At 47.4% G+C, this 14,726-nt stretch overlaps 1 protein-coding gene and 1 long non-coding RNA gene across 6 annotated transcripts in view; one reads left to right on the top strand and one right to left on the bottom strand.

Annotated features, from left to right (window-relative positions):
• ELAPOR1 (endosome-lysosome associated apoptosis and autophagy regulator 1) overlaps positions 1 to 10,478 on the top strand; it is a 73,116-nt gene extending 62,638 nt beyond the window's left edge. Inside the window, exons 16-23 of one of the 4 annotated variants that reach the window (XM_014740093.3) lie at positions 1,886 to 2,066; positions 2,369 to 2,465; positions 2,953 to 3,054; positions 4,791 to 4,917; positions 4,995 to 5,173; positions 5,699 to 5,864; positions 6,108 to 6,163; positions 6,924 to 10,478. In XM_014740093.3, the coding sequence (XP_014595579.1) occupies positions 1,886 to 2,066; positions 2,369 to 2,465; positions 2,953 to 3,054; positions 4,791 to 4,917; positions 4,995 to 5,173; positions 5,699 to 5,864; positions 6,108 to 6,163; positions 6,924 to 7,023 (1,008 nt within the window). In that variant the 3' untranslated portion in view covers positions 7,024 to 10,478. The remainder of the gene's footprint in view (positions 1 to 1,885; positions 2,067 to 2,368; positions 2,466 to 2,952; positions 3,055 to 4,790; positions 4,918 to 4,994; positions 5,174 to 5,698; positions 5,865 to 6,107; positions 6,164 to 6,923) is intronic. The other 3 variants (XM_005610374.4, XM_001493959.6, XM_014740094.3) reach the window with 3 other exon arrangements.
• Positions 107 to 5,347, bottom strand: LOC111773567 (uncharacterized). 2 transcript variants are annotated; one of them, XR_002808177.2, is made up of 4 exons: positions 4,535 to 5,347; positions 2,750 to 3,116; positions 1,925 to 2,089; positions 107 to 417 (listed from the first exon to the last, which is right to left on the bottom strand). It is a non-coding gene; the product is annotated as an uncharacterized lncRNA (long non-coding RNA). The 2 variants fall into 2 exon arrangements; XR_011439318.1 differs by lacking the exon at positions 4,535 to 5,347 and having other exon boundaries at positions 2,750 to 3,235.
• Positions 10,479 to 14,726: the final 4,248 nt, after the last annotated feature.

Here is a 14,726-nt window from a genome sequence, read left to right as displayed (position 1 = left end):
TGAAGAGTTTGTGTCTTTTTTTTCCTTTGCTCCTTTATTCTTTTCAGAAATGCTTCTTGTGTACTGTCACACTATAGACCCTCAGTTCAAAGACAAAATAACGCCGTTTTATTATAATGTAAAGGTTTCTTCCTGTTCTCATATTCTTTATTTCTTACAGTCGAGAAATTACAATCTAAAATAAACTGAGGGGCTGGCTTGGTGGTGCAGCGGTTAAGTTCACACGTTCTGCTTCTTGGAGGCCCGGGGTTCGCCAGTTTGGATCCTGGGTGTGGACATGGCATGAGTTGGCAAGCCATGCTGTGATAGGCGTCCCACATAGAAAGCAGAGGAAGATGGGCACGGATGTTAGCTCAGGGCCAGTCTTCCTCAGCAAAAAGAGGAGGATTGGCAGCAGTTAGCTCAGAGCTAATCTTCCTAAAAAAAAAAAAATAAGTAAAATAAAATAAAATAAATTGAGATACCAGATTTAGCAATTTAACTCCATTTGTAATAAAATTTATGATATTGAAAATCCTACATTCTAAATGCTTAGTCCACTTAAAGTTAAAATATTGAACAAATGATTTTGTATTAGCAAACAAGTTATATATTGATATTTCATAAATTTAACAATTTTGAAGGAACAATATCTCAATATTTCCTCTATACAAAGTCTCAGGGAAGAAGGGGTCTCAATTCCTACTGTGTTCCCAAGTTCTATGTGGTTTGGGCTGTTAAAGACTGGAGGAGAAGCAAACTTTCTTCCCTTGATAAATATTTTTCTTTTAAAGATTGGCACCTGAACTAACAACTGTTGCCAATCTTTTTTTTCCTGCTTTTTTTTTTCTCTTTCTCCCCAAATCCCCCCCACCACACAGTTGTGTAATTTTTAGTTGTGGGTCCTTCTAGTTGTGGCATGTGGGACACCACCTCAACATGGCCCAATGAGCAGTACCATCTCCGTGCCCAGGATCTGAACCAGCAAAACCCCAGGCCGCCGAAGCGGAGCTGCGAACTTAACAACTCAGCCCCGGGGCCAGCCCCCACCTTTTTTAGTGTAACATGAAGTCTTCCTTCTTTTTTTTTTTTTGAGGAAGGTGAGCCCTGAGCTAACATCTGCTGCCAATCCTCCTCTTTTCGCTGAGGAAGACTGGCCCTGAGCTAACATTGTGTCCATCTTCCTCTACTTTCTATGTGGGACGCCTGCCAGCATGGCTTGCCAAGCGGTGCCATGTCTGCACCTGGGATCTGAATCGGCGGACCCCGGGCCACCGAAGTGGAACGTGTGCACTTAACTGTTGTGCCACCGGGCCGGTCCCCAATATTTTTTTAATGGAATAGGTTCCAATTGGTCCTAAGACGTCCTACCTCCAGGCAGGGAAGGGGCTGGTTATGGAGTCTGTTTTAACCCCCGGGAGTCACTGTCTGGAAAGTGCGTCCAGGACAAGCGTGGTGGAATCACACACCAAGGGAGACACAGAGGGCGAATGTGAACCAGGCCAGATGTTGAAATAAATTTCATGGGATCACTTACATATTTCAGTATCTGCCTAGAAAACTGACTAGGATAAGGAAGACCCTTAAGTGGTGGGCTGGTAGATTAGATCTCCAAATGCCACCATCGCAACCCTGCTCACATAAGGCTCCCAGGTGATGCCAAAGAAACAAAAAGACTGGGGATCTCTGGGCCAGAGTTCCAGAAGTCAGGACATCTAGGCCTTATTCTTTACTATTTTTTTTTAACCTGTCTTGTAATTAGAAATGGGATGAATCATTCCATTGCAACGTATCATTGGAAAGCTGAAGCTTTAGATGTAAAAATACTGTTCCCTCTTCCCTTTTGGGAGTTCTTCTGTGACCACCACTCCTTCCCACTTCTTCCTCCCCACATCCCCCTGCCCAGGGTAAGAAAATGTCTGTGTGCACCGACAATGTCACTGACCTCCGGATTCCTGAGGGTGAGTCAGGTTTCTCCAAATCCATCACAGCCTACATCTGCCAGGCGGTCATCATTCCCCCAGAGGTGACAGGCTACAAGGCCGGAGTGTCCTCGCAGCCTGTCAGCCTCGCTGATCGACTCATTGGTGAGTAACCCAGCTGCTCCAGCCTGTTTGAATTAGTATGTGTGTAAGAGAGTGTGAGGCAACCAGGCTCCAAGGTAGAAGGCCCCAGATGAAGGGCCCAACCTCTTTACCTCTGTTTTCTATTCCATCTTGGGTGCCAAGTGCCCCTGGGCCTCTGACAAACCTTTGGTTCACCCTTTCATGAGCCACTTGGCCTTGTGATGAGATGAAGGAAGGTTGCATGTGGACAGGTATTAAAAGAATGGAAGTGGTTGCCAGCTAATGCTGCTAGTGGGAACTAACTAGGAGCTCTAATTTGGCAGGGGTGACAACAGATATGACTCTCGATGGAATCACCTCCCCAGCTGAACTTTTCCACCCGGAGTCCTTGGGAATACCGGACGTGATCTTCTTTTATAGGTGAAAATGAGAGGCCAGGCTAATGCAAGTGAAACTTAGGGGTCCTCCACAATTTCTGTTGTATCCCTCCCTCCCCAGCCACCCACTGCTTATCAAGCCAGAACACATCCACGGTCTAGCAGATCTGCCCAGCAATGATAGCTAAAGACTGGGAGTTCCCTGATGGCAGCTTCTTGGGTATTACTGGGGCAGGTCTGCCCCTGGAGGCGGGGAGAAATATTGGATGATCTGTGGCTGATTTCCCTTCCTGCCTGGGGAGACTCCAGTGTTGTGTACATGCTAACCTTTCCTAGACCAGTGCATTTCCGCTTGACCAGATCTCCTGACCCCCACTCTCTCCATGTGTAAACCAAGGCCTGTGCACTCTTATGCGTCAGGCTAGAGCCCAAGTCCTGACTTCCCCAGCAAGGGAATCGTTCCACGTTGACTTCACTTAGTGGCACAGATGAGTGACTCATTCTCCTGTGGGGGCTGGCTTTCTCTGCAGGTCCAATGATGTCACCCAGTCCTGCAGTTCTGGGAGATCAACCACCATCCGCGTCAGATGTAGTCCACTAAAATCTGTCCCTGGAAGTCTGTCACTGCCAAGGTAAAGGGACGTAACAAAGTCTCCCTTCCTTGGACTCACTCTATCCTCAGAGCCAAAGATTACTGAAAAAGGGAAAAAGAGACAACAGTCTGAGGTCCATTAATGGGCTCTTAGGGACACAGTCATGGCTCCAAACCCTCACTATTTAGATGTCAAGAATGAGGCAGAGGGGCCGGTCCCATGGCCGAGTGGTTAAAGTTCCACGCACTCCACTTCGCTGGCCCAGGTTCACAAGTTTGGATCCCAGGTGCAGACCTACTCCACTCATCCATCAGCCGTGCTGTGGAGGCATCCCACATACAAAGTAGAGGAAGATTAGCATAGATGTTAGCTCAGGGCTAATCTTCCTCAAGCAAAAAAAAAGGAGGATTGGCAATGGATGTTATCTCAGGGCGAATCTTCCTCACACACACACAAAAAAGGGAATGAGCAGAAGGAAGAGTTAAAGCTACCTTCACATTCCCAGACCATTACGTGGGCAGCTGCATAGCAAAGTGGCTAACTGCTGGGGCTGAGAGCCACATTTGATTCATCTCCTCCACTGACCAGCTATGTTATCATGGATACATTTCTTAACTTCTCTATTTCCTATCTTATCTCTTCTTCTTTTTTTCTTATCTATAAATTCAGATAATGATAAGTTTCCTCAGGAATTTATTGAAAGGATAAATGAGACTTGAGAACTTCTCATGGTGTCTGGCATGTACTTGCTATTATTAGGATTGGGAGGGGCCGGCCCCGTGGCACAGCGGTTAAAGTGCACACATTCCGTGCCAGCAGCCTGGGGTTCGCCAGTTCAGATCCCAGGTGCAGACATGGCCCTGCTTGGCACGCCATGCTGTGGTAGGCGTCCCACATATAAAGTAGAGGGAGATGGGCACAGATGTTAGCTCAGGGCCAGTCTTCCTCAGCGAAAAGAGGAAGATTGGCTGCAGTTAGCTCAGGGCTAATCTTCCTCAAAAAAGAAAAAAAAAAAAGGATTGGGAAAGGTTTAGGGAATCCTAGGAATCTCTCCACAACTAAAAGACCCAATTCTGAGTTTAATAGCTGAGTGCACTAAATCAGAAACCCCGGGCTGCTGAGGTGGAGCACCTGAGCTTAAACACTCGCCACTGGCCCCACCCACCTCCGTTTTTTTTTTTTTCTCACATAACACCAACTAACATAGTGAGAGGCATTAGGGTCTTGAAGAAGATGGTTTGGGAGATGCTGCTCCCGAGCAAAAACCAATCAGGGAGATGGGGAGCAAAGCAGGATGTTTTGGCCCAGCAGTGGTGTCAAAATGTAAGATCACTCTTCTTGTTCTAGAAACCGCACAGTAAAGTACATAGCAGATGTCCATGACCTGAAGCCCATTCCTGAACCCCACCCCCAGGAAGCCACAGCGAAGTGGCTTTTGCAAAATGTCACATGCCCATGGGGAGAACAGGAGCCTCTGATGGCTTGGTTGGGCAGCCACACTAGAGCTCAGACACCTTACCTTAGCTCTCATCTGATGTCAGCGGAAGCAAATGGGCAGAGGATGGGAAGTCTGGTGGAGGCTGGGAAGGCCTCTTATCATCAGGGAAACTGGAGAGCAAACCCTGTGTTAAGGACTAGTTGGAAGGATCCTGGTGGAGCTAACAGTTTGGCAAGGAGAGAATGGATCAGGGAAGCTATGAGATGACAGGATTCCAACCAGATCTTCCCCTCCAGTCCAGCAAGTGAGCACTCAAGTCTCCTTTCTGCCTTGCCAGCACTTGCTCTGATGGGACCTGCGATGGCTGTAACTTCCACTTCCTGTGGGAGAGTGTGGCCGCTTGCCCGCTCTGCTCGGCTGCTGACTACCACACTATCGTCAGCAGCTGTGTGGCTGGGATCCAGGTAGGTTTCTGTGCTTGGGGGCTTCCCAGGAGAGAAGGGAATGTGATATCAGAGTCCCTTGTTTTTCTCTCCAACAGAAGACTACTTACGTGTGGCGAGAACCAAAGCTATGCATGGGTGGCATCTCCCTGCCTGAGCAGAGAGTCACCATCTGCAAAACGATAGATTTCTGGCTGAAAGTAGGCATCTCTGCAGGCACCTGCACTGCCATCCTGCTCACCGTCTTGACCTGTTACTTTTGGAAAAAGAATCAAAAGTACATGCTGGGGTCTTGGAGTTTGGGGATGGACAGGGTTGGACCACTGAGCTGGGAGGAGAACATCTGAGAGTATAAATTCATGGGGCTTTTCTCTGAAGTTGGCCACCGACCCCATGACTCTGGCCACTTGCTGAGCCACTTTTCCAGTGTATGCCTTGTTTATCCTGGCTCCTGAAGAGAGAAGGTACCACATGGCAGTCTACAAATGGCTACTAGATTCCCAAAAGAAAAACAAAGAATATCTTTGATTTGTAACTGTTAATAATAAAAATGATGACTTTACCATTCTCATATTTCCATTAAGCTTTAAGATCACAGAAACAGCCCAGCCTTAAGGGAAAAAGATCACTGACCTAGGAGCCAGGATTCCTTAGCTCTATGCCCAGCCCAACACCATTTTGCTATGCTTCGTTCAGTTTCCTTAGCCATGGTATGGGAATACCTGTTTATAGCCCAGCCTCCTTCCCCCTTTACCTCTTATTCCACACTTTGGTGTCTTGTCTTTCCCATCCCGTTTCACAGGCTGGAGTACAAGTACTCCAAGCTGGTGATGAACGCCACCCTCAAGGACTGTGACCTGCCAGCAGCCGACAGCTGTGCCATCATGGAAGGCGAGGATGTGGAGGATGACCTCATCTTTACCAGCAAGAAGTCACTCTTTGGGAAGATCAAATCATTTACCTCCAAGGTAGGGAGCCTGACCAGTGCACTGAGGTCAGCCTGGAGGGCTGGAGAAGACACCAGTCCTAGGCCCCTGAATGGCCCCACACTGTTCAGGGACCACTACTCTGCTCCCCACCCTCCACACTATTCTTTCCCTCCACCCTGAAAATCCTGGCTTCTGCCTTCTGTATTTCCACACCAATACTCTTTCCCCTGGGGCCCAGGGCTGCTCTTGACCAGGCTCCTTCTCTCCCAACATGCACTCCAGTTGATGGACTGTTTGGGCCTTTTAACTTCCAGAAGGAGTACTGAACCATCCATGTTGTAAGAATCATTTCCCTTTTTTTTGGAGGGAGGGGAAGAGGTGATCTTTAGGATCAACTTCTGCAAGAAGTGAGGCTCTCCTTTGACCACTGGAGGGTGCTGTCCCCCAGATGTCTGGGCCCTGTCCTTTGGGGGCTGAGTCATAGCTAAGTCGAAGCTGTTCACCACTGAGCAATTCTGAGCTGGAAGAGTTGGCTCTGTGTAGGTGGGTGAGTGAGTTTGAAGCTCATAAATGCAATACAGACATCACTGTTGCTGGGGGTGGGGCCAGCAGAGAGCATGCAGGCAACTCCTCCAGGGCCACAGCCCTCTGCAGCCCCACTCTGCCAGCACCCACACCTCACTGCCCTGAACCAGTTCATCCAAACAGGTGTGGGTGGGGAGGGAGGGAAGAGGGGAGGAGAGGGCTGAAGGATGGTGAGGAAAGGAAGGTGGATAGGTGATTAGATTGCTGACTCTCGTTCCCTTTCTGCTGGCCTACCAGGCTGACTCCCTTGACCTCCTTAGATCTTGGGGGGCATTTTTTACCCATGGGAGAACAATTCACCCTGGGACCCTTGAGTCCTCACAACAGCAAAGATGCAAAGCAGGGGGTTTTAGAGATTTTTCTTATCCTCTGACTGAATGAAGGGAGCAAGAATAGAGGGTATCTTATGTCTGTGTTTCCACCAAGCCCCTGAAAGCAGAAATTCCATAAGGGTTCCTTCTGTCACCTATTTTCCATTTCTCTCCTTTGTTCTCCAAACTTGCCCCTGTGCAGCAGCCAGCTCCTGTCACCATCTCTCTTTCAGAGGACTCCTGATGGATTTGACTCGGTGCCACTGAAGACATCCTCAGGAGGCCCGGACATGGACCTGTGAGAGGCACTGCCCTGCCTCACCTGCCTCCTCGCCTTGGCACGTCACCTAGCAGGCCTGTAGCGATCTGGGTGCCAGCTTCCTGCAACACCCACTGCTGGAAATCTCTTCATTGTGGCCTTATCAGAAGAAGTTTGAATTTCAGATTTTTGTTTTTTTACAGAGTACCCAAGCCCTCCTTTCTGCTTACGTCAAACCTGCCAAATATACCCACACTCTGTTTGTATATTACTCCCTTGCCTGCATCTTGTTTCTCCAAGTGGCTCAGCCGCCGGAGCCATAGCTTCACCTGCTCATAGTGCTTACAACTCTGGAATGAAAATATTTCTCTCTTCCTACGTATAGAAACTACTTCCTCTGTCCTCTTATTGAAGGGCAGGAGCAGCTGGCAGTTTCCCTGATCATATGCCCCCGGCTCATGGTCTCTTTAGGAGAGAAGCTGGGTGAGGAGGCGCTTGGCGTTCCCAGTGGACCGTCTTCATGGTAGCCTGAATTCATCTCTCCCGGAAAACCAGCTCGAACTGAGTGTAACGGATAGGCCAAGGGCCAGGGGAGTAAGGCCTGGGTAAGAAAAGGCTTGATAAGCACAAAGAGACGCAATAAGGAAGCTTTTGTTTGTTTGTTTTAGGAAGACTGGCCCTCAGCTAACATCTGTTGCCAATCTTCCTTTTTTTTTCTTTTCTCCCCAAAGCCCCAGTATATAGCTGTATGTCCTACTTGTAAGACATTCTAGTTCTTCTATCTGGAATGCTGCCACAGCATGGCCTGATGAGTGGTGCTATGTCTGCACCCAGGATCCAAACCAGCGAACCCTGGGCCACCAAAGTGGAGTGAGCAAACTTAACCACGGGGCCACGGGGCTGGCCCTGGAAGCTTTTGTTTTGTTTTATTTTTTAAACTAGGTACTTTAGGGGCCAGCCCCGTGGCGCAGTAGTTAAGTTTGCACGTTCTGCCTCGACAGCCCGGAGTTTGCAGGTTTGGATCCCAGGTGCGGACATGGAACTGCTTGGCACGCCATGCTGTGGCAGGCGTCCCACATAGAAAGTAGAGGAAGATGGGCACAATGTTAGCTCAGGGCCAGTCTTCCTCAGCAAAAAGAGGAGGATTGGCAGCGGATGTTAGCTCAGGGCTAATCTTTCTCAAAAAAAGTAAATAAATAAAATAAACTAGGTACTTCATTTCCTTTTCTTAAGTAAGCGATAAATATTCTCACTGGAGCCGAAGGGAAAAGTTCATCAGGAAAGGCCCAAAGCTCTAGTGGGTCTCTTGTCTCCTTTTTTTTTTTTTTTTTAACCTCCCACTATCTCCCTGTGACACTACAGAGAACCAGGTAAGCCCCAAACCCTGATGTTCTCGCCTCGTTCTCTGTCTGCTTTTACACACAGAGATGACACACCCTGCCAGTGAGGGAAATTCCCCGTTCTTGAGTCCCCATTCCTAGAGGCTTGGGCCATGTCAGGGAATAGGGGTATCATATTTTGAAAGAACACAAGGAGGCCAAGGTTTTGTTTTGGGTTTTTTTGCTGAGGAAGATTCGCCCTGAGCTAACATCTGTGCCAATCTTCCTCTATTTTGTATGTGGTTCACCACCACAGCATGGCTGCTGACGAGTGGTATAGGTTTGTGCCTGGGAACCAAATCCACGCTGCCAAAGTGGAGCATGCTGAACCTAACCACTGGTCACAGGGTCAGCCCCCAAGGCCAAGGTTTTAATGCGGCCTTACTGGAGTGGACCTGAGATGGCCATGATGTCTGCTTCTGAGCTTACCTCACCTGCTCAGCCACAGAATAAACAGCTTCCAGGCTAGCCAAAAAAGGAATTGACTCCCAGCCCATACCCCAGCTGCAGAATCAGATCAGTCTTCAAAGAGGAAAGACTAGAGGAGTTGAACAAGGTGTTCACCAAACAGGGACACTTTGCACTTTCCAGCCCCTGTCCTTCCCTTTTTCCTGTTCTCATTTCCTTTGTGTGCTAAAAAACTAAAAAGACGTCTGGCCCCAATTTCTGGCAGCACCCTCTTGAAAGGTGAGTAAAGAGAGTGTCCTCTGTGCCCCTGTTCTCCACTTTTACACCAAGTGTAATCGATGAGCTTTAAGTAACTAGAATGGTAAAACCAGAGCGAGGGTTTAAATTCCCTTTTTCTTTCAACTACTAACAATTCTCCCTCACTGACTATCTCTTGGTCAAGGGCCCAGTGGCCCATGATTTGTGCCTGTCTCCTTTCTCAAATGGCCATTTGGTGACCAGATGGTAGGTATAGAAAGGAGATGGCATTTCTAAGTGGTTTGTCTGCCACAAAACTGTTTGCTGATCCTGATTAGCCATTGCTGCCCTAGCAGTGGTCTTACAAAAGGGTCACTGAGAACTGGAGCCCTGCTATAACTTCGGGCCAACGACAGATCACTGAGGGCAGGCAGTCCCTTTGGTTCAATAAATCTAGAAGCTTTTCTTTGGCATCCAAATTCTCCCTCCTCCTGTGGGAGTCAGGCTCTCAGAACCTGTGGCTATGTGGGAATTCCTCCCAATGGATGTAGATAGCTAGCTCGTGAGCTCCAGTCTAAAATTTTCTGTAGTCTCAGCAACACCTTGGGCATCTGCTTTCCCACCAAATAACTTTCTTTTGTGAGAAAGGCTACAGAAGGTCCTTAGACTATCTGGAAGCAGTACATTATTCTGTTGACTTTATTGTGGACTGCCCCCAGAGCAACCTCAAACTCCACTGACTTAGTCATAATACCTTAGGATCTTCTTTTTACTATTCCTTAGTGTACCAACTTCTACAGATCTTCCCTGTGTCCTGCCAGGAACTCCTGAGTTATGCTATCCGGGTCACCTGTTGCTCCTTTAGCATCTTAGACACATGTTAGATATTTTTTAACAGCTCTGTTAGAGAGTTTAATTAACATCCCATACAATTTGCTCACTTTAAACGTACAATTCAATGGGTTTTAGTGTATTCACAGAATTGTGCATCCATCACCACAATCAATTTCAGAACAGACACATGTTAGATTTTATATGGGAAAAGCCTTTAGCAACCTTGAACTTAGGCTATGGTGGTTTGCACAAGCTACTGGGGGAGGACATGTGGGCTCAGGAGATAAACTATTTACATCCTATTTGGTTACCTGGAGTCCTAGAACACACAACTAACTCTCATCATGTAGGCACCACCTGCCTTTGGCTGGGAATACAAATGAAGATTGTGTTTTCAAGGACCAGGGGATTTCTTATGCCAACAAAACTTTTTTTTTGGTCTGACTTTACATTAAAGATAAGACTGACTATATTTATACAACAGAGACTTTGTAATGGATTTTTCAGCTTTGTGAAACCAAACTTTATCTCATCAAGACTGATTGGATATCCTTTTTACTCTGTACTCCAAGAGTAGTTTGTTAGGGGATGGGACTTGCATGTCATTCTTTTTTGTGTGAAATAAAAACATATCTTTCGAGTTGTTCTCCTTGAACATGGCTTGGGTCACTGGATGGGTGAGCGAGAAATGGTAAGTGTCTTTGACACTTACACTGAAGATGAGAAAGATTCTGGAACCCCAGAGTGACAGAAAAGAGCACACTCTGGAACAATACAGACCCAGGCTAGAAGCCTCTTACCACCTATTGAGGAATTAGCCAACAGCCAAAGGCTCAGTTTCCACAATAATAAAATGCAGCTAATGATACCTTACCTCCCAAGATCGGATGAGGATCAAAAGAGATAACACATAAGATCTTAGCATGTTAGTGCCCTTCCCTTCCAGTTCAGTTTTCTCTCAGGTGGCATTGAGGCCAGCAACACAACAATGTGTCCACAAATACAAGTAAAATTAGCTGCTTTGGGTGTGAGGTGGATGATAATAGACTAGGTGCAGATAAAATCCTAGGGAACATCAAGGACCGACCTTTTCCCAGAGTAGCTGGATCTTCCTGCTCCAGTCCTTCCTTCACTCTAGTTGAGGGCACTCGATCCCCTGCAAAGAATCCCCCTCAGCTGGTTGGTTGTGACTCACATCTGTTTTGACTGGGTGGTACCTGGGTTGTAAGGGTGGTTAAATGTTTTAAATATCACTCCTGCTTGTAGGATAAAGTCTAAACTCTTAAGTAGGACAGCAGGAAAGGAAACTCATGTTAATTTGGCTTCTCTATGTGTCAAGCCTGCACTAGGTAGTTTCACAGCATTGCCCACTAGTTCTCAGAACAGCCTTAAAGGTAGGTCCCAGCCCCATTACAGCAGATGGAGAAGCTGTGTCTCCAACAGATTCAGTAATGTGGTGTACAACAGTGAAGAGACGATGACATGGGAGCACGCAGTTCACTTACATGAATTCAGCCACATACTGTGCAGGGCCCCAGTGCATCAAACAAGCAACAGACCTGACCGAGCGTGAAACCGGGGGGGGGGGCACGCGGGGAAACGTGGGGATGATTTTAAGTTTCCCAATCACTGACAAAGTGAAACGCATTGTCAGGTGACCAGGCAAGAAGATACTAATGACTTGGTCTAAATCTTAAAGAAAGCATTTAATTAATCGAGAACCACAGAGCAACAATGGCTATTGAAGAGACAGGAAATTGATGTAGGGTTGCATATACAAAACTCTATGAATAAATGAAGAGCTATTCAAGGAGTATTTGGAATATAAACTAATTCCATTTTAGTGCTGAAATTAATAATCCCACATAAAGTGCAATTCCCTGTAAGATGTGGTGGGAGCGTGGTAGGAGAATTGACACCTCACTCCAGTTCTAACAGAGGGAGAGGCAGGATCAAAGCACCCCCAGGTCCTGGCAGCTTTCCCCTGACCCATGCTATTTTTAAACTGTTCTTCCTTGGTTGCCCAAGGACAGTAACATCAACTTCCTTTGTTACTATGCCTCTTATAGAAGGGTGTGGGCAGCTGCCAGCTTGAGCTTGCTTGTCAGTTCCTCCAGAAAGAGAAAGATAAATGCTACTGTACCGTGGGAACCTAGAAGGGTGCTGAACCCATCTGCGGTCGGGGCAAAGAGGGTATCAGAGAAGGCTTCCTGAAGGAAGGATGAATTAACCAGTTTGGAGGAACAGGGGAGGGAAAGGGAGTTCCACATAGAAGGAGCTTGTACAAAGGCACAGAGGCAAGGAGGGGGCTACAAGCAGCTAGGTATGCGGAGTGTGAGGAGAGAATGCCAAGACGTAAAGAGGGAAGACGCTAGAGAAGCTCTGGTAGGAGGGCAGACCACGAAGGGCTTTGCAAGCTATGTTTGGACGTTCTCCTGAGGGCAACAGGTAGCCACTGAAGGCTTCTAGCAGGGGAATGAGAGGATAGGGCTTGCTTGCCAAACACTGAGAAATCCTACTCCAAATCCAAGACAAAAAGAGGAATGCAAAGAGGTACGAGGGGCCAGCCAGGTCGCATAGTGGTTAAGTTCAGTGCGCTCCACTTCAGTGGGGTGCAGACCAACACCACACATCAAGCCATGCTGTGGCAGTGATCCACATACAAAACAGAGGAAGATTGCCATGGGTGTTAGCTCAGGGCCAGTATTCCTCAAGCAAAAAGAGGAGGATTGGCAACAGATGTTACTTTAGGGTCAATCTTCCTCACCAAAAAAAAAAGAGGTGCTAAAGCGAGGCCCAAGAGAGCCCTCCCACATAAGCCAGCTCTGAACTGGTGAAACTGAGGATGGCATCTATGGCTGGGTGCCCTGCCCTCTTTTCTTGATCCCTCTCTGCAGGTACTTATTCCCTCTGGGCTGCCCCCTAGCTTCCCAGGACCCCCAAGGCAGTTTCTCACCTAGGATTCTGCTCCCTGATCCTGGCACAAGCTTCTAACCCCTCAGCCTACTCCCTGCAACTCACCTAGCCAAGGGGATGTAATAAGCACCCACCATGTGTAAGGTGCTGGGCTAGGTCCTGTGGAGATAAAGATGCAAATATCCAATGGTCCTTGCCCTATGAGAAAAAGCCACATTTTCTAGCTAAGCTCCTCAAGGCCCTGTTTTCTGCTAAGGAATGTTAACAAAGGGACAAGCCCAAACAGACTATTTTAGACACTTACCAGCACTGAGCTTTCGGCTCCATTGCTTAACCTCCCTGGGCTTAGTTTCTTCCTATAGAAGATAAAGGGTTTGGCCTAGCGGTTTTCCAGTTGGGGGTCCTTGAACCCCTGGGTCCTCAGATGCAGCACCCAAAAACTATTCTCAGCATTAAAGCCTAACAGAAATCACACATCCAAAAGTGGTATGGCCTCATGCCATCACTTCATAACTAAAGGATGACGTTTATTTGTTTTGTTTTTGTGTTAGCTTCTGGCAGGAATTACTCAGAAATGCTAGTTGGCAGCCCTATATGTCTCATTAATAAGAAGGGAAAATGAGTTATTGCTTTTTAAATCATGCTTGTTAGACAAAGATATTTTATTTTATTTTTTATTTATTTATTTATTTTTGGAAGATTAGCCCTGAGCTAACGTCTGCTGCCAATCCTCCTCTTTTTGCTGAGGAAGCCTGGCCCTGAGCTAACATCCGTGCCCATCTTCCTCTACTTTATATGTGGGATGCCTACTACAGTATGGCTTGCCAAGCAGTGCCATGTCCACACCCGGGATCTGAACCCATGAACCCCAGGCTGTCAAAGCAGAACGTGTGCACTTAACCGCTGCGCCACTGGGCCGGCCCAGACAAAGATATTTTAAAACAGGGGACAAGGTGATGAAATGGTTAGGAATTATTAGGCTACTGGGGTTGGCCCCATGGCCTAGTGGTTAAGTTTTGCGTGCTCTGCTTTGTGGTCCAGGTTCGGTTCCCAGGCACAGACCTACACCACTTATCAGAATCCACTCTGTGGTGGTGACCCACATATAAAATAGAGGAAGACTGGCACAGATGTTAGCTCAGGGTGAATCTTCCTCAGCAAAAAAAAAAAAAAAAAAAGAGGAATTAGGCTAGCAGATAGCTAAGAGTCACCTCCAGCTCTAAAACTCCTATGATTCTAAGCTGATAAATGAAGTATGCTATTGTGTTAGTTTGTTATACTCATCAGACAACATAAGCATTTTAAAGGAAGATGTCTGTTATCTGATGATAAGACTAATAGTAAAAATTCCTAAGGAAATTTGGAGAGGCCAGAATTTTAAGGTCATCCTTCCAATTATACTGATGACCTCCTTAAAGGATTGGCCCAGTGGCCCTCCTCCCTGAGGCCTGGGCCCCAGGGCAGTCTCAGGAACACCCATCACTGTTTTGAAACTTAGCAGACAATAAGTTGGCAGTGCCTTCACTGACAGGGAAGCAGTCAGATCCCCACCACAGGCCTCGCCCCCAGAAGATGCCAAGGAACCCAAGGCTTCAAGAACAGTCTTCTTATATGTTTTCTTCCTAGACCACAGCTCCCTACCCCTCCTGTCTACTGGTTTTAGATCTAACATTCTGGGCAAGTGGAACCTAGAGGGGCAAACCCAGACCACCCCCTTCCAAGCCTCCCTCTGGATCACCACTTGTCAGCTCCACACTGTTAGCCCTGTCCTACATCTCAGAGTTGGCTTGGCAGAGGCTTGCTGGGGAGTAGGGAAAGCAATGCCACATCATCATCACAGGTGCACACGCAAGTGGTGTAAGACCAAGAAGGTCTTAGCACAGCTAGCTTTGGGGCATTCGTGCAGAGCTCTAGAATCTCTGTTAGGTGGAAGGATGGGGAACACCTATTCCCACATCCTCCTAATAATCTC

The sequence above is a fragment of the Equus caballus genome, chromosome 5 (assembly GCF_041296265.1).
Source record: "Equus caballus isolate H_3958 breed thoroughbred chromosome 5, TB-T2T, whole genome shotgun sequence".
NCBI classification, from domain to species: domain Eukaryota; kingdom Metazoa; phylum Chordata; class Mammalia; order Perissodactyla; family Equidae; genus Equus; species Equus caballus.
Note: the sequence above shows the minus strand (reverse complement) of the source record. Positions and strands in the feature narration are given on the sequence as shown.